A 21,433-nucleotide genomic window follows, 5' to 3' on the forward strand; every position below is an offset into this window, starting at 1 on the left:
ATTCTCTATGGAATGGAAGAGGTCAGTCAGTGTTGAAAATGGCAGGTATGTGGAGGACTCATTTCATCACCTTCAGAGCTGAATCCTATGAATAGAAGGGACGATATCTGGGGGTAAATAAAAGGAAGAAGGGACCATATCCAGATGGTCTACAGAGCGGTGGATGTTCATGTTCTATTTACTGTTAATCTCTATTTACTTGAATAATTTGTATCTTGCCTTTGCTCATTAGTGACAAATGTCACATACTGTTTGCAAATGCATATAAATTGTACAGCATAAAAAGTCATCTAATCCAACAATTTGCTCCACTGATCTTTAATCAATAGCACTTTTGCACAATGAGCCACAGCAACGAGTTTAATTGAGTATGATTTATGACATTTTGTCTCCCTAACCGAGAATTAATTCGTTCCATTTAATCACTGCGGGTGCGGTTGTAATTGCTGCAGTCAGATGTGAGAGATGTTGCCAAGTATTTAGGAGGTCCTAAATGCTGTAAGCCTGTTCCACATTTTCTCAGCAGGAATGCTGAGCTTGTTGATGTCTGGAGGATTCTTGATGAGCAGGAATGTGCCTCCCAAAAGTGATCCCGTAGCAGCAAAGAATAGGCCACAATTTATAACCTGTAACAGAAAAAATATGCATATTTTATATTTTATCACTACTAAGTACAATAATTACATTTTAAATCATATCACGTCTTTTTAATTAAAATTTGAATTGTGAAGTTCTCATACAGTGGGATGAAAAAGTATCTGAACCTTTTGGAATTTCTGATATTTCTGCTAAAAAAAAACAAAAAAACATCAAATGCGATCTGCTCTTTGTCAAAATCACACAGATGTAAAAAACAGTGTCTGCTTTAACTAAAACCACTCAAACATTTATAGGTTTTCATATTTTAATGTGGATAGCATGCAAACAATGACAGAATGGCGAAAAATAAGTAAGTGAACTCTCTGCCTAAAGAGACTTAAAGAGCAATTGAAACCAATTTTTACCAAACAATTAAAGTCAGGTGTGTGCCCAATCACTGATGAGTGGTTTAAAGCTGCCATGCCCACTATAAAACACACACCTGGTAGGAAATATCTTGATGAGAAGCATTGTTTGATGTGCATCACGGCTCGGTTAAAAGAGCTGTCTGAAGACCTGCGATCAAGGATTGTTGATTTGTATAAAGCTGGGAAAGGATACAAAACCATCTCTAAAAGGAGTGGCCATCCACCAAAGATGATGCCAAGAGTTCAGCGCAAAATTGCTCAGAGAGGTAAAAGGAACCCTAGACTGTCTGCTAAAGACTTACGGAAATCACTAGCACAGTCCAATATCTATGTACACATATCAACTATATGTAAAACTATGGCCAAGAATGATGTTCATGGGAGTACTCCATGGAGGAAGCCACTGTTGTGTAAAAAAAAAAAAAAAAAAAAAAAAAACATTGTTGCTCGTTTAATGTTCGCAAAAAAAGGCACTTGGACACTCCACAGAGGTTTGGCAAAATATTTTGTGGACTTACAGTTGTGGTCAAAAGTTTACATACACTTGTGAAGAACATAATGTCATGGCTCTCTTGAGTTTCCAGTTATTTCTACAACTAGAGTTTGATAGATAGTGATTGGAACAGATACTTCTTTGTCACAAAAAACATTCATGAAGTTTGGTTCTCTTATGACTTTATTATGGGTGAACAGAAAAAAGTGATCAAATCTGCTGGGTCAAAAATATACATACAGCAGCGCTAATATTTGGTAACATGTCCCTTGGCCATTTTCACTTCAATTAGGCGCTTTTGGTAGCCATCCACAAGCTTCTGGCAAGCTTCTGGTTGAATCTTTGACCACTCCTCTTGACAGAATTGGTGCAGTTCAGTTAAATTTGATGGCTTTCTGACATGGACTGGTTTCTTCAGCATTGTCCACAAGTTTAAGTCAGGACTTTGGGAAGGCCATTTGAAAACCTTAATTCTAGCCTGATTTAGCCATTCCATTACCACTTTTGGTGTGTGTTTGGGGTCATTGTCCTGTTGGAACACCCAACTGCGCCCAAGACCCAATCTTCGGGCTGATGACTTTAGGTTATCTTGAAAAATTTGAAGGTAATCCTCCTCTTTCATTATCCCATTTACTCTCTGTAAAGCATCAGTTCCATTGGCAGCGAAACAGCCCCACAGCATAATACTACCACCACCGTGCTTGACGGTAGGCAAGGTGTACTTGGGGTTAAAGGCCTCACCTTTTCTCCTCCAAACATATTGCTGGGCATTGTGGCCAAACAGCTCGATTTTTGTTTCGTCTGACCACAGAACTTTCCTCCAGAAGGTCTTATCTTTGTCCATGTGATCAGCAGCAAACTTCAGTCGAGCCTTAAGGTGCCGCTTTTGGAGCAAGGGCTTCCTTCTTGCACGGCAGCCTCTCAGTCCATGGAGATGCAAAACACGCTTGACTGTGGACACTGACACCTGTGTTCCAGCAGCTTCTAATTCTTGGCAGATCTGCTTTTTGGTGATTCTCGGGTGAATCTTCACCCTCCTGACCAATTTTCTCTCAGCAGCAGGTGATAGCTTGCGTTTTCTTCCTGATCGTGGCAGTGACAAAACAGTGCCATGCACTTTATACTTACAAACAATTGTTTGCACTGTTGCTCTTGGGACCTGCAGCTGCTTTAAAATGGCTCCAAGTGACTTTCCTGACTTGTTTAAGTCAATGATTGTTCAAGTCAATCACTCACAAGAAATTGCTAATTCGTGTTGCTGTATGTATATTTTTGACCCAACAGATTTGATCACTTTTTCTGTTAACCCATAATAAAGTCATAAAAGAACCAAACTTCATGAATGTTTTTTGTGACAAAGAAGTATCTGTTCCAATCACTCTATCGGAGAAAAATCAGAGTTGTAGAAATAACTGGAAACTCAAGAGAGCCATGACATTATGTTCTTCACAAGTGTATGTAAACTTTTGACCACAACTGTATGAAACCAAAGTTGAATTGTTTGGAAGTAACACACACGTCATGTATGGAGGAAATATGGAACAGCTCACCAACATCAACAACTCATCCCCACCGCGAAGCATGGTGGAGGAAGCATCATGATTTGGAGCTCTGTTGCTGCCTCAGGGCCTGGACAACTTGCAATCATTAATGGAAGAATGAATTCAAAAGTTCATCAGGATGTTTTGCAGGAAAACCTGAGGCCGTTTTTCAGACAGGTGAAGCTAAAAAGAGGATGGATGCTGCAACAAGACAGTGATCCAAAACACAGAAGTAAATCCACTTCAGAAAGGTTTTAGAAGAACAAACTACACGTTATGGAGTGGCCAAGTGAAAGTCCAGACTCATTGAGATGCTGTGGCATGACCTAAAGACAGCGATTCATGCCAGACAACCCTGACTGAACTACAGCAGTTTTGTAGATGAGAATGGACCAAGATTAGTCCTGATCGATGTGCCGGACTGATCTGCAGCAGGAAGCAGGAAGCATATGGTAAAAGTTATTGCTGCCAAAGGGGGGCCACAAATATTAAATGTCATGGTTCAATTACTTATTTTTTCCCCTTTTGTCATTGTTTGCATACTATCCTCATTAAAATATGAAAACCTGTAAATGTTTGGGTGGTTTTAGTTAAAGCAGACAATTTTTTTCATCTGTGTTATTTAAATCACATTTGATGGTGATTTTATGCAGATATGTGAGAAATTTTAAGAGATTCAGATACTTTTTCATACCGCTGTACCTTCGTGCTTTCCAACAACATAAAAACTGACTACGTATTTTTTTAAAGACATAATTAAATAACACTTATGTTAGAGCAAAACCTACATATAACCTATGAACTTTAGAGAACATATTCTAGTTAGACTGTACTGGAGAGGCTAAATATTTTTTCCTAGGGCATCAAAAAAATTTTCCAAAAGCAAAAAAATCCCTGCTTCATCCATTAGCGCAGAATCCATCAGTGAAGGTCAGTTCAAACAGGTCACTTGTGCTACGGTTGCTCGAAATGTTTTTGTCGTGATGTTTAGCAAAATAAAAATGCTCCAAAATGCATATTCATATTCAAATCACATCTAAGATACTGCATTTATTCCATCAGTGTTAAAATACATTTATTTTCTCATATTTTTAACCATGACTACTTTCCTTGCTGTTGTTCTAGTCAGCAACGAATGAGAGCAAAACAAAAGCATTGGCAGAAGACCATGTTTGTCTTTCTCATTTACAGACATCTCCAAATACAACACTGCTCTGTGCCACATTTTATTCTTTGCTGAATTCACTGCCAAGATACATGCTTCTAATTGGACACACTGTACTGAACTTAAATGTACTGACGGTGGTAGGTTTGGTCTCAATATTTGTTAGGGACGATATAACAGCATTACCCGCATGTACACTTTTTGCTGGGGACGGGACTTTAATAAGACCAAACAGATTGGGTGAACAGGGACCAGGGCTACATTTCTCACGAATATGAACCTAGCTAATTCATAGGCTAAATGATCAATACAAAATAAATCTGTATTGACTAAAACTAACTTTTATGTGTATTGGTTCAGGTGATACAACGTTCGATTCAAACCTTTGTTTTCAAAAACATTTTGAAAACTTCCAGAATGAATGTCTGGATTTTATTAGCAAATTTAGATTGCAAAACTTGAACATAACTTAAATTTTATTAACATTCACAATAAATTAGGGCTGTCAAAATTATCGCGTTAACGCGCGGTAATTATTTTTTTTAATTAATCACGTTAAAATATTTAACGCAATTAACGCACATGTCCCGCTCAGACAGTATTCTGCCTTTTGGTAAGTTTTACAGCAGGCTTTTTGTGCTGTCTAACAGCAACCTCTTGTGGTCGCTTTGCGACATGGTTTATTTTTTTTCTTGCCAGTTCAATATGGCTGCACGACGTCTCGGGCTGACGCCTACGTTGTAATGTTGTGCTTATATGATCCTTGGACAAGATTTGTCCGTAAGTATGGTTGTTGTAAAGAATGTACATATTATGTTAGTAAGCGAAATGTTCTATTTTTTGTATGAGACGCTTTTTGTTTATGTTTAGTGAACCTGTATAGCGTGCTAAGCTAATGTTGTTGCTAATGCAATGCTTGTGTACTTTTTTTTGTTGTAGTTTTACGACGGTCTAAAGAGGACAATGGTTTGAGGCTATTTTATTAATAAATCAGATGAAAGATAAAAGGGAGAAGTCTGATTATTAAGGCGTCGTTCACTAGCTGTCTAGCTTTGGAGAAAGTAGATGGTTCGGAGTGAGGACAGCATAGACAGATTTAAATGACAGTAGAGTGAAATGCCCACTACAGTCCTTATGTACCCTATGTTGAATGTACAGTGGGGAGAACAAGTATTTGATACACTGCCAATGGGTTTTCCCATTGGCAGTGTATCAAATACTTGTTCTCCCCACTGTATATATCCATCTTGTGTCTTATCTTTCCATTCCAACAATTTATTTTACAGAATATATATATAATTTACAGAAAAATGGCATATTTTATAGATGGTTTGAATTGCGATTAATTGCGATTAATTACGATTAATTAATTTTAAAGCTGTAATTAACTCGATTAAAAATTTTAATCGTTTGACAGCCCTACAATAAATACAAAATTGTTAATAATCTCTTAACTTTCCAGGAGTGCAAAAAAGAAACATTTGTCTTCAAGGGATCCACGCATAGAAAGACTTGTAGTTCTTAAAAGATAAACGTTATTATGAGTTAAAATAATTTGATATTGAAACCCCTCTTGCTGTTTTCATTTTTATACAATTGTGAAATTAGTTTAACTAGTAGGTCGCCTTTGTTGTTGACGTTGCAGAGCGCTGACGTCACATGGTTACGCTGCCGGGCTTCCAGAGTATGACTCAGGCAACATAAACATGTCATCTGTTCAACCCTGTCAATTTGAACCCGAGATGAACATTAATGAGCATAACAGCACTGTCGATATTTCACAAAACGAGCAGCAAAAGCAAAATGAACAGGAAAGACGGGATGAAACGAGACGAGAGTAGGAAAAAAAACGGTGTTCTGCCACAATGTGCTACAGCGGCGAAACGTCTTACAAGAGACGAATTTGACACCCAAAGTACTACCGTGTGCGTTCAGCTTGTTTTGTTTAGATGCATACATACAGAAAATACTAAAGATGCCTTAAGAAAATACTTAAACGTAGTAATATCAAATAAGAGTGGTTTAAATATGCTACTTGACTAATGTGGTCAACAGATCAACAATTTGCTTTAAAGCTACCTCAAGAAAACACTATGCTTTAAAGTATGAGAGGGAAACACATGCAAAAAGTATTTTGAGGCAATCAAAAGGTAATAAAACACTCGCAAATAGTAAGTCTTTTAACTGATGAGCGCATGTCTTGGACGTCTCGCCAGTAGAAGGAATTGTAGTAACCAGTAGTATTCGTCGAGTGATATTATGTATTTTTAAATCAATGGCAATATTTTATGTGTTTCTAATAACAAATTTTAGTGAAAGAGAACAATTGTGCCTTATCAGGGCCTACAAGTCTTTAAGTCCGAGGTTCCCTTTAAGACCACTCAACATTGTCTGTCCAAATAAATCATAAAATATAACCGAAAAACAATAAAATATAACCGAAAAACTTCTTAGTCAGGGAATAACAAAAATAAACAAAAATCTAGCCTTCCTTTGGGTAGAACACTACTGCTTTTGTCCACAAGCAAAGCCAAAATCAACAAAAAATTAAAGCTCCTTTGGGTTGCATTAAGACCACATACAGTAAATAAAATTCAAATTAGATTTGAGGAGAAGGGGGTGAACTTCAGTTTACTAAATTTCCCACAGTTTAATTAACGTTAACAGTAAAAAAAAAAAAACATACAGGAGGACACTTCTCTCTAAGGCTAGGTTCATACTACAGGTCTTAATGCACAAATCCGATTTTTTGTCATATCTGTTTTTTTGGCGTGCCCATTCAGACTGCCTTTGTCCATTGAGACCTTTCAAGTACTACGCATGCGCACTAATTCGCAGTCCGACACCAGCTGAGCAAGACGACCAGCATGCGCAGAAGCATCAAAACAAATGACCACACATGCTGGCTGTCATCCGTTATTCCAGGGATATCATATTTTGCTTTTTAAAAAGAGGACACAAATAACAGACATAAATAATCCCAGTTTAGGCTTATATTCAAAGTATATGGATCGGTAGCATGCACGCACTGTCCGTGCATGTCACACACACATACGGGCAGTTTGCCCCGACTCTCGGCCGTGTAAGCAATGTTGAAATATTGCTTATATGGAGCAGACAGAAAACCAATCATTCTCAGTAGGGTTGTTCCGATCATGTTTTTTTGCTCCCGATCCGATCCCGATCGTTTTAGTTTGAGTATTTGCCGATCTTTCGATATTTCCTGATCCGATTGCTTTTTTTTTTGCTCCCGATTCAAATCCAATCATTCCCGATCATTTTTCCCGATCATATACATTTTGGCAATGCATTAAGAAAAAAATGAATAAAACTCAGATGAATATATACATTCAACATACAGTACATAAGTACTGTATTTGTTTATTATGATAATAAATCCTCAAGATGGCATTTACATTATTAAGATTCTTTCTGTCAGAGGGATCCACGGATAGAAAGACTTGTGACTTTGTATATTGTGACTAAATATTGCCATCTAGTGTATTCGTTGAGCTTTTAGTAAATGATACTGTAGCCATGCCCAAATGCATGATGGGTGGATGTAACACGCCTTTAGCAACCATGACTGTGCGTAGTGCTACCAATTGATATATCTTCTCTGCATTGGGAAATAACATCGGGTGTTAAGAAAAAGATCAATTGCTACCTTGCTTCCCCATATTGCTTCCCACGATATGTATAATCATAGGGAGAGGGATTGTAAGGCTTTAGCCAATTAAAAAAAGGCTCCTATGGCTGCCAAAATTCACTCTACTCATTTTACGCTGTCTTTTAGCTCTCTATATAGGTAAAACGGCGCCATTACAGATTGAGCGTGACAATGCTTGAGTGGGTCGTGCAGCGCATGCATTAATTGCATTAAATATTTTAATCTGATACATTTTTTTTTTAATTAATTACCGCCGTTATCGGGATAAATTTGATAACCCTACCTTAAGCCTAAACTACAGACTCTGGATGAGTGTAACATATTATGTCTGTAACGTTAAATACAATTAGAAAACGATTTAATTAAAAAATATATATATATTAAAAAAAGACATGTCCGATATTTTTTTGCCGATTACGAAACTTTGAAAATGACGTGATCGGACCCGATCGATCAGGACATCTCTAATTCTCAGGTTTATCCTCAACCCATTTTTATTTTTTTTATGACTTGTCAAGTCCGACCCTTCTTGTTCAAGCCGTGTTCAAGGTAAGCTAGGCGCTAATAACGCACAGCTGCACCGCTACCGTAGCGTCTCTCTCGCTTTTTGATGACGTAATTGCAGCATGAATTCCGATTTGAGAGACTGGACAGTACAGACCGCCGCGACAGTCTGGAAAAATGTGGCCCAGATCGGATTTCAACCACATACGAAAGTGACCCAAATTGAATTTGAAATGGTCCAGCGACTCGTCACGTTCAGACCGTCAAGTTAATGCCTCACTCGAGTCGGAAAAACACAAAAAAATCGGATTCGTGCATTAAGACCTGTAGTTTAATGTTATGCTAACTCTGATGCCTGTCAGACTTTCAGTAGTGGTGTGTTCCCCACCTCCACAACATTGACGTCTTTTTATATTCCTTACGGCGGCTGCTCCTGGCCAAAACAAACTTCTAATATCCCTCCCCTTCGAAGGGGGCGGAGGAGGCAGAATGTTTGCGTGGGGGGGGGGATTGTCAAGTCATTAGCCAATTAAACGTTCAGTTAAGGGGGGAAAAATGGATCCGCAAATTTAAGCAAGTGAAAAGGGATCAATGTAAGTCCGAACATAATGAAAACAATTCACATAATAATGGTAGGGTGAATTCTATCCTTACAACATATATGAAGGAATTCTAAATTACCTATATAACTGAAATCATTATATAATGCAAATAAGGTTTCTTAAAAGTTGGTGGGGACAATTTCCGCATCCTGAAAAGTTGGTAGTGTTATGTCCCTACTGTCCCTATGCAAATCTACGCCCTTCAAAATGTCTAGCGACAACACTATTTTTGAGTTGTTGTTTGTTTTCCCCTCCATTTTATTGTGAAGTGCTTTCAGTATAGGAGTCGACACACCCAGAGCTTTATTGACAAGTGAAAATCCACAACACAGATTTATCAAATTTAGGGGCTTACTTTGTCTTGCCAGTGCCAGTGCTTCACAGCTTCATGGTACCGTGTTCTTGTGAATGTCACCTGATTGGGGTGGATGAAATATAATATAATACTGATTATATGGCTTTTGAATGACAATTGACTCATCAAATGATTGAGGCGCACTTGCCATCGTGTAAAGTGGGATGATTGTATTTGGCATGAGAAAATGGAGGATGTTATCGACACGCTTTCGGAAAAGGAACCATTTGGAGTTGACATGCGCACGCATCTGGAAAAACAAAGAACTCGAGTTATTTGAATGCAGAGTGAATTTCTGAGTTCAATTACCTGTACGAATCACACAATAAAGGTTTTTGTAATAATATGGAGGATGAGGCCTACTCTTTGCATCATAAGTGCATTAACTCATTGCCTGCCTTTGACAACAATATATTGAAACTGGGAGGATTGGCTGCGAATGCTCATGTTTTATTGCAATGGATTGGACGTCGTCAATGGCAGCCAATTAATTCATCTGAAAGTGGGGATTGAAGTAATATAAAATGAGATCAGTTTTCAAGTGTTGTTGGTCCTTGGACTCCTTTGTCATGTCACGTGTCCATCATGTTCCCATTCTTCAAGCCAGTCACTATTTATGTTCCTCATTTGAATTTTACATCATTTGCAATCTGCCTGTCAGATGTGCATTGCATAAATTAGCATATAGAGTCATTAGAATGATTAAAGTTTGTTGGATACATTTTGACAACATATGCTGTTTACTAGGATGGAAACATAATAGTATTATCCTCAATGTTGCTTTGGATTAAATATACTGACTCTCTATTCTCTTCCATAAAACTTGAAAATGCAATGGGCACAGCCCAAGACAACTAACTTGAGATTTTTAAAAAATCATATTGAAAAGAAACGGAACAAATTGCTGTTATATGCTATGGATTAATTAGTTCCGTTTTCCCTTTCCCTGGTCCCAAGGGGCTATTTAGTATTAAACTGCAATGCACACTATTAAATCGTGCCCGAGCTCCAATATCTATAACCTAGCAACACAGCCTGTACACCTTGTGACAAGGTCATATTTCACCATCTCTTTAGTTTCTACATTTATACATTAGCAAGTACAGTGGGGCAAATAAATATTTAGTCAACCACTAATTGTGCAAGTTCTCCCACTTGAAAATATTAGAGAGGCCTGTAATTGTCAACATGGGTGACCTCAACCATGAGAGACAGAATGTGGGGGAAAAAAAACAGAAAATCACATAGTTTGATTTTTAAAGAATTTATTTGCAAATCATGGTGGAAAATAAGTATTTGGTCAATACCAAAAGTTCATCTCAATACTTTGTCATGTACCCTTTGTTGGCAATAACGGAGGCCAAATGTTTTCTGTAACTCTTCACAAGCTTTTCACACACTGTTGCTGGTATTTTGGCCCATTCCTCCATGCAGATCTCCTCTAGAGAAGTGATGTTTTTTGGGGCTGTCGTTGGGCAACACAGACTTTCAACTCCCTCCACAGATTTTCTATGGGGTTGAGATCTGGAGACTGGCTAGGCCACTCCAGGACCTTGAAATGCTTCTTACGAAGCCATTCCTTTGTTGACCTGGCTGTGTGTTTGGGATCATTGTCATGCTGAAAAACCCAGCCACGTTTCATCTTCAATGCCCTTGCTGATGGAAGGAGATTTTCACTCAAAATCTCTCAATGCATGGCCCCATTCATTCTTTTCTTTACACAGATCAGTGGTCCTGGTCCCTTGCAGAAAAACAGCCCCAAAGCATGATGTTTCCCCCCCATGCTTCACAGTGTGTACGGTGTTCTTCGGATGCAATTCAGTATTCTATCTCCTCCAAACACGAGAACCTGTGTTTCGACCAAAAAGTTCTATTTTGGTTTCATCTGACCATAACACATTCTCCCAGTCCTCTTCTGGATCATCCAAATGCTCTCTACCGAACCGCAGACGAGCCTGGACGTGTACTGGCTTCAGCAGGGGGACACGTCTAGCAGTGCAGGATTTGAGTGGCGGCGCATTGTGTTACTCATAGTAGCCTTTGATACTGTGGTCCCAGCTCTCTGTAGGTCATTCACTAGGTCCCCCCGTGTGGTTCTGAGATTTTTGCTCACCGTTCTTATCATTTTGACGCCACAGGGTGAGATCTTGCATTGAGCCCCAGATCGAGAGAGATTATCAGTGGTCTTGAATGTCTTCCATTTTCTAATAATTGCTCCCACAGTTGATTTCTTTACACCAAGTGAAGAGTGAAGAGTTACAGAAAACGTTTGGACTCCGTTATTGCCAACAAAGGGTACATAACAAAGTATTGAGATGAACTTTTGGTATTGACCAAATACTTATTTTCCACCATGATTTGCAAATAAATTCTTTAAAAATCAAACAAGGTGATTTTCAGTTTGTTTGTTTTTTTCCCCACATTCTGTCTCTCATGGTTGAGGTTTACCCATGTTGACAATTACAGGCCTCTCTAATCTTTTCAAGTAAGAGAACTTGCACAATTGGTGGTTGACTAAATACTTATTTGCCCCACTGTATGAGGTCAGGCCAAACACACACAATAAACATGCATTACTTCAATGTAGTTGTACATAGCTAGGTCTGCAATCGCATGGTCATCAGGAACTCGCACTCTGGTATACTCTGGCAGGACAGCACCTATGTACAAAGCAGTCGTGAAATTATTTATTGGAACTGATAACACACATTCGTCTATATCAAAGAACACTTACTGAAATCTTCATTGAACTGCTCCATTATTTCATCAAACACTTTGCAATCCTCAAACCCCTATAAAACATAAACAGATGAACAAATCTGTATTTTAAAATTTTTTTATTTGTTTATTTATTTTTGTGACTTTTTACTTACGGCATTCATTCCCTGTCCATAGAAAGGCACCACTGCATGCGCCGCGTCACCCATAAGGACACATTTGTCACCAATGTGATATGGGGAGCACTTGACAGATACCATGGCCTGGGCAGGCAATCGAAAATAATCTCTCTTGAGAGCATCGCTGAGAGACATAAATAGGAAGAAAATTGCATTTTAGACTCTTGGTGTCCATCTTGAAAGCTGCATGGGCTGTCCTGGCTTTTTACTGCGCTGTCATCCCATTTGAGTAAGACAATGCAACTGTTTGTCGAGTAAAAGAGCCAGAGAGGAACTAAAGCACAGATTTAGTTGTTTGCTCCTCACGCTCTAAATGATGCCCCCGCTGCGAGAAGGCCTGGAGTGTTAGTAAAGCTCATGTTATGTGCTCGCTGTCTATCAGCTACAGCGCGCGCTTCACCTTCAATTAAAACCGGCATGTAAGAGTCAGACTTCAATTTCACACTTCGCAGACTGTGTTTGTCTGGATGGAGTTGATGAGATGGGAAATATTCTGAGGATAGCATGGCTTAGTTAGATGTGGAAAAAAGGAAAGGGAGGATGAAATTCTGAAATCAACAGTGTCAGAGAGGTAAAGGTGAGGAAGTCGCTTACACTCCTATTAATGGTATGCTGTCAGGAAAGTATTTTTGGAAAAACTCAATGACTTCATCCCCTGTGGTGATCTTCTCAAACTCTTCAAAGGGCATGAAGAGAGTGCAGGTGAAAGTCTTGTCCTATAAAGAATAGAAGAGATTCATATGGATTTCAGATCTTTTCATTCAGCGAGTGGCATCATGAGACGCTTCGGAGTAGTATTTCTCTCTTGTACGCACAGAATACTGAAATACGGCTATCCAATAGAGTGCCATTCTTGTGTGCCACATTATTTACAACTGTGTTTTGTTGTCAAGGTTCTTATTTGACCGCAATGCCAGCTCTTAAATACCACAATATCAATTAGCAGCACATGGCATTTACAATCTGTCCTTTCTGAAATCTGGTGATGATAACAATTGGAAATGAACTGATGAAGGTGGATGATCTGGAAGTGGTCAATGTCTGTGTCAGATCTTAATCAGTCAATTTTGTAGGTGGGGGGGGGGGGGCTTATAAAACTACTATCTTTAAGCTCAGACTTCAAAATGATATTGACGGGACTCAATCGGGGGCCTGCATTGTTGGCGTTTCTGCCAAATCTAACCGAGTGGAATCACAGACAAAGAGCTTTTTTCGTTGAAAATTCTTGTGAATAAATGCTTAAATCCCTGATTTCTTCATAGATATGGACGTAAAGCAGTCTCGATTCTTGGTTAAAAGCAAAAAAAATGTGCAGTTAGCATTTATTTTACGTACTTAATACGTTGAAGTACGATGCTAGTCTGTCAGTAAATGTGGTGGCCGCCATCTGTAAACAAAGCTTTTCCGGTGAAAATTCTTGTGAATAAATGCTTAAATCCCCGAATTCTTTATAAATATGGACGTAAAACAGTCTCCATTCTTGGTTAAAAGCAAAAATAAAAAATGTGCAGTTAGCATTTATTTTACGTAAAGATGTTAAGTACGATGCTAGTCTGTCAGTCAATGTGGCGGGCGCCATATGTAAACAGAGCTTTTCCCGTGAAAATATCTGTGAATAAATGCTTAAATCCCTGAAATATTTATAGATATGGACGTAAAACAGTCTCGATTCTTGGTTAAAAGCAAAAAAAATGTGCAGTTAGCATTTATTTTACGTAAATATGTTGAAGTACGATGCTAGTCTGTCAGTTAATGTGGCGGGCGCCACATGTAAACAGAGCTTTTCCGGTGAAAATATCTGATAATAAATGCTTAAATCCCTGAATTCTTCATAGATATGGACGTAAGACAGTCTCTTGGTAAAAAGCACCAAAAAAAAAACTGTTTGCATTTATTTTACGTAAATACGTCAAAGAATGATGCTAGTTTGTTAGACAATGTGGCGGCAGCCTTACAACAAAGACCTTCTTACGTTGAAAATTCTTGTGAAAAAACGAAAAATAATATTACCTTGAATCCTCGAACAAATCACTCCTGAGACAATCCTTCTAGTTTTTTATGCGGTACAGCTTTCGTACTTTTTCTACATAAATCCAGCGTTGGATCGCTGCATGTGTCCCTGCGACCGACTGCGGATAATTGAAGCGGATTGTGGGATGGCCCCCTACTTGAAGGCGTGGCGCAGTGACGGTCGAATCTGACCCGTCAATATCCTTATGAAGTCTATGCTTTAAGGCAACCATGCCTTTAGAACTATTTGGACATGAGGGATGTACAGTCTGAAGTAATTTCACCTGACCTTGTTCAAAAAGAAGTAAGCTTTCTTAAGTGCTCAAAGGTTTTTGTTCTCTTTTGACTGATCATTTTGGCATTAAAAATAAGGCATTCCGTTTTCTCTTCCCTCCTTTGTAATAGAATGTCTTTGACATATTCATATTTAACCTTTCGTCACTTGAGACAAGTAAAAGAGCAGCTGCTGACACAGCCATGTAGAAAAATCCTTTCAGAATTAGTGGCGACAGCAGTGACACAGCAATGTTTATTAGTAGGGTGACCATATTTTGATTTCCAAAAAGAGGACACTACGCCTCGAGACACTTAAATTTTACTTGAAGTTCACTCAAAGATGCCTTATCAGTTTAATACATTTAAAGTGTTCCTACTCCGTCTGGATAGAAAAAGTCAGTTTTATATAAAAAAAAATAATAATAATAATAACAATAATAGCTATATAACCAAAGACACAAATTCTAATTCGGAGAGGTTATCTAACCATAAGATAATAACGAGAAAAAAAAAAAGAAACACTGGAATTAAGTAGTGATTAAAAAAAATGCCTCTTCTGTATTGGCAAATCCTTGAACAAAATAACAGCTGTCTTTTCAATTCTTAATGTACAAATAAATAATCTGAAACAATATTCTGAATAATACCTTTTCTGTAGAAAATCTAGCTTTAATAAAAAGCTCATTTCTCTTACCAGTGAAATAATGTAAATCAAACCATAGCCTCAAGACTATCACTACAATTGTCATTGGCAAATTGTTATTCCCACTCAAATTCAGCCGTACCCTCAAGACTATCACTACAATAGTTGTTGACAAATGGTTATTCCCACTCTATTATTATTCTCATTAAATCCTTTAGATTACATGCAAACAATCACCTAAATAAACAGACAAACAATTCAACCAGCATGTTTCCAAACGCAGCACTTCAAAACTACATATCCCGTAAGGCCTAGCGCGGCTTACCTCACTGACAGCTACCACCGGTAGCTGAGGCAAAAATCAAACATTGCCACAAAAGTTTGCAATCATCAGCAGCGTAACGATGCGACACCAAACGGGATTTTACAGATCACACCAGTACCAAACTCCGACAGAAGTCAACAGTTGCCGAAAGGTAAGTTTAGCAAGTGTACATACCGATAGCCTGTGAGCCTGTGAATGAGAATTAACTGTTGATGCCATGATAAAGCCAGTCAGTGACTGTGCACGCATACGTAAATTTGTATCCAAAGTAGAATAAAGGTATTTTCAAGTTAATAACAGTTTTAGGTACATGAGCACATGATTACCGTATTGGCCCGAATATAAGACGGCCCTGATTATAAGACGACCCCCACTTTTTCAAGACTCAAGTTTGAAAAAAGGCCTTTAAACACCAAATTAATTTTTATACAGAAAATAATTACAGTACAGCCGAAACAAATGATTATAACAATATATTTGAGAGAAAAAGCATGTTATTTTGCCTCATTCAAATCTTAATATCTGAACATTTAAATATGGAAACTAAAGTACAATCACATTCGTAAATGAAAGCTTCTGGTTTTTGAAATGTAAATAAACCAATCTATTGTGATAAAACAACAAAACTGCAACAACTGCATTAACCATCAAAGTGAAGTCTAACTGTAACTGTAGTCTTGAAACAAATCTGAATAAGGAAAAGCATTGCAATAAAATAATGCAAACTGGTTAAACTACAAAGAGTAGCGGAGATCTGACATGACAGAACATCGCTTGCTTCAATGATATCTGGCGTCATCTAGCGTCGTGAATGGTGAGAGTAGCTGAGATCTGTCATGACAGAACATCGCTTCAATGATATCTGGCGCCATCTAGCGTCGTGAATGGATATAATGTTTGGACCGCGAATATAAGACGACCCCCTCTTTTTCAGTGTTATTTCAATGCAAAAAAACACTGTCTTATAGACCCTACTCACCAACGTCACAGAATGACGTGTCGCTGTATCTGGCCGCCATATTGTCCGTCAGTGTTTATCCGTATTCTCAATGGTTTCGATTTGTCGTGCAATTTATAGTGCAATTCATGGAAGACCCGGTGCTTTCAGACGCTGTAAACTCATTGGATGCGTTGCATAAAAGGCGTTATGTGGAAAAGCTTCAGTCTATCCATTCGCCAGATCCATATTTGATGCCTAAATCGATATTTTTCGACCCGCTGTCTTCGCCCTCTCTGCCTGACATCTGCTACCCTGATATCTACAACTATCTAGTCCACACAAAATCAGCCTATTCACGAAAGTTTGAAAGACTTTAAGAGCAGCACTCTAAGCAATATTACCCCGTGTGACCCTTTACTTCCAATTTTCTAAAATGGCGACAATCAATAAAAAAAAAGTTGACTGCGATGGCCGACGCTTCAAGGATAGGTGGATATTGGAGTATTTCTTCAATAAAACACGCAACAACTGTGTCTGCCTCATTTGCAAAGAGACAGTCACTGTTTTCAAAGAGTTCGATGTGACGCAATATTACCAACAAGACACGCTGACATGTACGACAACATTACAGGGAAGATACGCAGCAAGAAATTAGAGCAACTTGAAGCTAGTTTAATTTCACAGCAGCAGTATTTCGCAAGAGCCCGAGTGTCGAAAGAGAACGCCACAAAGACGAGATTGTTGAAATTATGAATTAAAAAAATTATAAAGCAAATGTGACACACAGAAGGGCTTGCTAAAATTTGTTTAAATATATTGTTCTATGTAAATCAGCCAAGGTAGCCCCCCGCATTTTTACCACACCAAATCTGGCCCCCTTTGCAAAAGGTTTGGACACACCTGTTTTACTTCTTTCACTTGGTACCAGCTAAATATTATTCAAAAAATAATGATGGTGGAAGAAATAAGCATCTTGAATTTGAAACTTTATGTTGTCGGCGATTAGCCTCGCAATGATCTTAATTGTGGTTGTCAGCCCAAAACCCTCTAAATATATATTAAATGCATCTTACCAGATATAAAATGACTACTACATAATCTGTAGTGATTGTTTGGTGCCCAGTTTTCTCGTCGAATTGCAGCAGTCCATCTCGCTCTCCTCTCCGGGTCTCTCGGAATACGGTAGAACTTCAAGTCTCTCCGTCTATCTTCTCTGTTATTGCAACCAACCGCCACACACGCCTTCACCATTTTGATTATTAATGTTAACGAGCAGAAAAACACGCCATAATAGGAGGAATTTACGTAGCGGTAATGCTTAAACCCGACGAGCTGACGGACAATATGGCGCGGGGGCGTGGTTGTGACGTCATGTGAGTAGGGTCTATAGTCGGGCCAATACGGTATATACAGTGCCTTGCAAAAGTATTCGGCCCCCTTGAATCTTGCAACCTTTCGCCACATTTCAGGCTTCAAACATAAAGATATGAAATTTAATTTTTTTGTCAAGAATCAACAACAAGTGGGACACAATCGTGAAGTGGAACAACATTTATTGGATAATTTAAACTTTTTTAACAAATAAAAAACTGAAAAGTGGGGCGTGCAATATTATTCGGCCCCTTTACTTTCAGTGCAGCAAACTCACTCCAGAAGTTCAGTGAGGATCTCTGAATGATCCAATGTTGTCCTAAATGACCGATGATGATAAATAGAATCCACCTGTGTGTAATCAAGTCTCCGTATAAATGCACCTGCTCTGTGATAGTCTCAGGGTTCTGTTTAAAGTGCAGAGAGCATTATGAAAACCAAGGAACACACCAGGCAGGTCCGAGATACTGTTGTGGAGAAGTTTAAAGCTGGATTTCGATACAAAAAGATTTCCCAAGCTTTAAACATCTCAAGGAGCACTGTGCAAGCCATCATATTGAAATGGAAGGAGCATCAGACCACTGCAAATCTACCAAGACCCGGCCGTCCTTCCAAACTTTCTTCTCAAACAAGGAGAAAACTGATCAGAGATGCAGCCAAGAGGACCATGATCACTCTGGATGAACTGCAGAGATCTACAGCTGAGGTGGGAGAGTCTGTCCATAGGACAACAATCAGTCGTACTGCACAAATCTGGCCTTTATGGAAGAGTGGCAAGAAGAAAGCCATTCCTCAAAGATATCCATAAAAAGTCTCGTTTAAAGTTTGCCACAAGCCACCTGGGAGACACACCAAACATGTGGAAGAAGGTGCTCTGGTCAGATGAAACCAAAATTGAACTTTTTGGCCACAATGCAAAACGATATGTTTGGCGTAAAAGCAACACAGCTCATCACCCTGAACACACCATCCCCACTGTCAAACATGGTGGTGGCAGCATCATGGTTTGGGACTGCTTTTCTTCAGCAGGGACAGGGAAGATGGTTAAAATTGACGGGAAGATGGATGCAGCCAAATACAGGAACATTCTGGAAGAAAACCTGTTGGTATCTGCACAAGACCTGAGACTGGGACGGAGATTTATCTTCCAACAGGACAATGATCCAAAACATAAAGCCAAATCTACAATGGAATGGTTCAAAAATAAACGTATCCAGGTGTTAGAATGGCCAAGTCAAAGTCCAGACCTAAATCCAATCGAGAATCTGTGGAAAGAACTGAAGACTGCTGTTCACAAACACTCTCCATCCAACCTCACTGAGCTCAAGCTGTTTTGCAAGGAAGAATGGGCAAGAATGTCAGTCTCTCGATGTGCAAAACTGATAGAAACATACCCCAAGCGACTTGCAGCTGTAATTGGAGCAAAAGGTGGCGCTACAAAGTATTAACGCAAGGGGGCCGAATAATATTGCACGCCCCACTTTTCAGTTTTTTATTTGTTAAAAAAGTTTAAATTATCCAATAAATTTTGTTCCACTTCACGATTGTGTCCCACTTGTTGTTGATTCTTGACAAAAAATTTAAATTTTATATCTTTATGTTTGAAGCCTGAAATGTGGCGAAAGGTTGCAAGGTTCAAGGGGGCCGAATACTTTTGCAAGGCACTGTACGTATTGAACACAAGTCTTAACAACATGGCAGGCTCTTTGGGAACATGTCACAGGCCTGACAGTACTGTAGTATTCTGTGCAAATCATCAGTCAAAAAAACATACATTTTCATGAATTTATAAAACCCCGCCGGACGCCACAGGATGTAAAAACTGGACATGTCGGGGCAAAAGAGGAAGTTTGGTCACCCTATTGATAGGAAACAACAAATTTTGACTTAGTGGATAAAATCACTTTATGAATAACAAGTTTAAGATATATCGCAGTGCAAGTCTCCCTATTAGTCGGTCTGGAATAGTACATATGGCTAATTAACCACTCAAGGGCATCACTAAAGGTCAATCATCACTTGGAAGTTTCATAACTGATTATGCTGATTACGCCAAATGTATGCAAATACTATGAGCTAATGGCATTTTAAATCATGCATCCACATCGATGAGAGAAACAGGAATCCTACTTACCAAGTTGGGGAGTGCAATCATCATGAACTTGTTCCGGGGCCAAATGTGGAGATAATTGGGCTTCATGGCAAACTAGGGTTGGAAAATCAGTTTGGGTTTAAACATTTATTCCTGAAAAGTGGGATTATTGCACTCGAAGCAGGACTGACCTGTTCATTGACAGGGGGCATGGTGAGCTCCATGTAGCCATGAGGGATGTAAGTCTGACTGTAGTTAAAGCGGCTTTGACGAAGGAATTGCTTGCGAACAGCTGAAAAGGCTCCGTCACAACCCACAATGAGGTCTGCTTCTATATGTTCTTTGGAGCCGTCTGGCCTGAAGTGCACAGAGAACCATAGACACACTCAAAGCACATACATGCCAGGCCCTTTTTTTATGTACATTACACCTGTATACTCTAATAGAATGTAATTCAAGCAATCTTCTATCGTCTATTCAACAGAAAGATAGATACCCCAGCTCAATTTAAATTGTTAAAACTCTATATGTTACTGTACAGCTCTAACGCTGCAAACTAAAATCGTAACATGTAACACCAATATTGAATATATGCTTAAAAAAACCATCATTAATGCCATCCTAAAGGTAGATGTTTTCAAATGGCTCATATTCGATGACACTGACCCCGAATCTACACATGGTTCTTTTACCCGCCTGCTGTTGCTAGCATGCTAGCTCACGGCTAAGTAAACTGGTATGTTATGTGGACCCACACGTAAGAAAAAAGGAAGTGCTGTGGTGACATACTGGACAGTTTGAGTATGGACACCCTCCCCGCTAGCTCACAGACCATCGTTAGCGGCATTAAATAAGCTAGACCAGGGGTGTCAACTAGGGCTGTCAAACGATTAAATTTTTTAATCCAGTTAATTACAGCTTAAAAATTAATTAATCATAATTAATCGCAATTTAAACCATCTATAAAATATGCAATATTTTTCTGTAAATTATTGTTGGAAGGGAAAGATAAGATACAAGACGGATATATACATTCAACATACGGTACATAAGTACTGTATTTGTTTATTATAACAGTAAATCCACAAGATGGCATTAACATTATTAACATTCTGTTAAAGCGATCCATGGATAGAAAGACTTGTAGTTCTTAAAAGATAAATGTTAGTACAAGTTATAGGAATTTTATAGTAAAACCCCTCTTAATGTTTTCGTTTTAATAAAATTTGTGAAATTTTCAATCAAAAAATAAACTAGTAGCTCGCCATTGTTGATGTCAATAATTACACAATGCTCACGTGGTGCTGAAACCCATAAAGTCAGTCGCACCCAAGCGCCAGCAGAGGGTGACAAAACACCGAAAAACACAAGTAACGTGTATTTTACACAGTGCTGTCATTTTAATCTGTTTGAGCCGGGCATGTTCGCTCAAATGGTCACGAAAATCATCACGGAGATCCGGGATCAAGAAAGGCTCGCTCGCGGAAACCGGGCAAGGGCGGATGATGATTAATCTTCAGGAGCGTATTACAGCGGACGTGG

The 21,433-nt window shown here is 38.8% G+C and overlaps 1 protein-coding gene across 7 annotated transcripts in view; it reads right to left on the reverse strand.

Annotated features, from left to right (window-relative positions):
- Nucleotides 1–302: 302 nt before the first annotated feature.
- The window catches only part of LOC130923056 (kynurenine 3-monooxygenase), a 46,805-nt gene continuing 25,674 nt past the window's right edge, over nt 303–21,433 (reverse strand). For all 7 annotated transcript variants that reach the window (XM_057848467.1, XM_057848470.1, XM_057848466.1 and 4 more), the window contains 9 exons: nt 20,083–20,248; nt 19,934–20,005; nt 12,829–12,950; nt 12,211–12,358; nt 12,072–12,129; nt 11,915–11,997; nt 9,486–9,587; nt 9,338–9,397; nt 303–626 (listed from right to left, as the gene is read on the reverse strand). In XM_057848467.1, coding sequence (XP_057704450.1) covers nt 480–626; nt 9,338–9,397; nt 9,486–9,587; nt 11,915–11,997; nt 12,072–12,129; nt 12,211–12,358; nt 12,829–12,950; nt 19,934–20,005; nt 20,083–20,248 — 958 coding nt within the window. In that variant the 3' untranslated portion in view covers nt 303–479. The remainder of the gene's footprint in view (nt 627–9,337; nt 9,398–9,485; nt 9,588–11,914; nt 11,998–12,071; nt 12,130–12,210; nt 12,359–12,828; nt 12,951–19,933; nt 20,006–20,082; nt 20,249–21,433) is intronic.

Source organism: Corythoichthys intestinalis, chromosome 10 (assembly GCF_030265065.1).
Source record: "Corythoichthys intestinalis isolate RoL2023-P3 chromosome 10, ASM3026506v1, whole genome shotgun sequence".
Lineage (NCBI taxonomy): Eukaryota > Metazoa > Chordata > Actinopteri > Syngnathiformes > Syngnathidae > Corythoichthys > Corythoichthys intestinalis.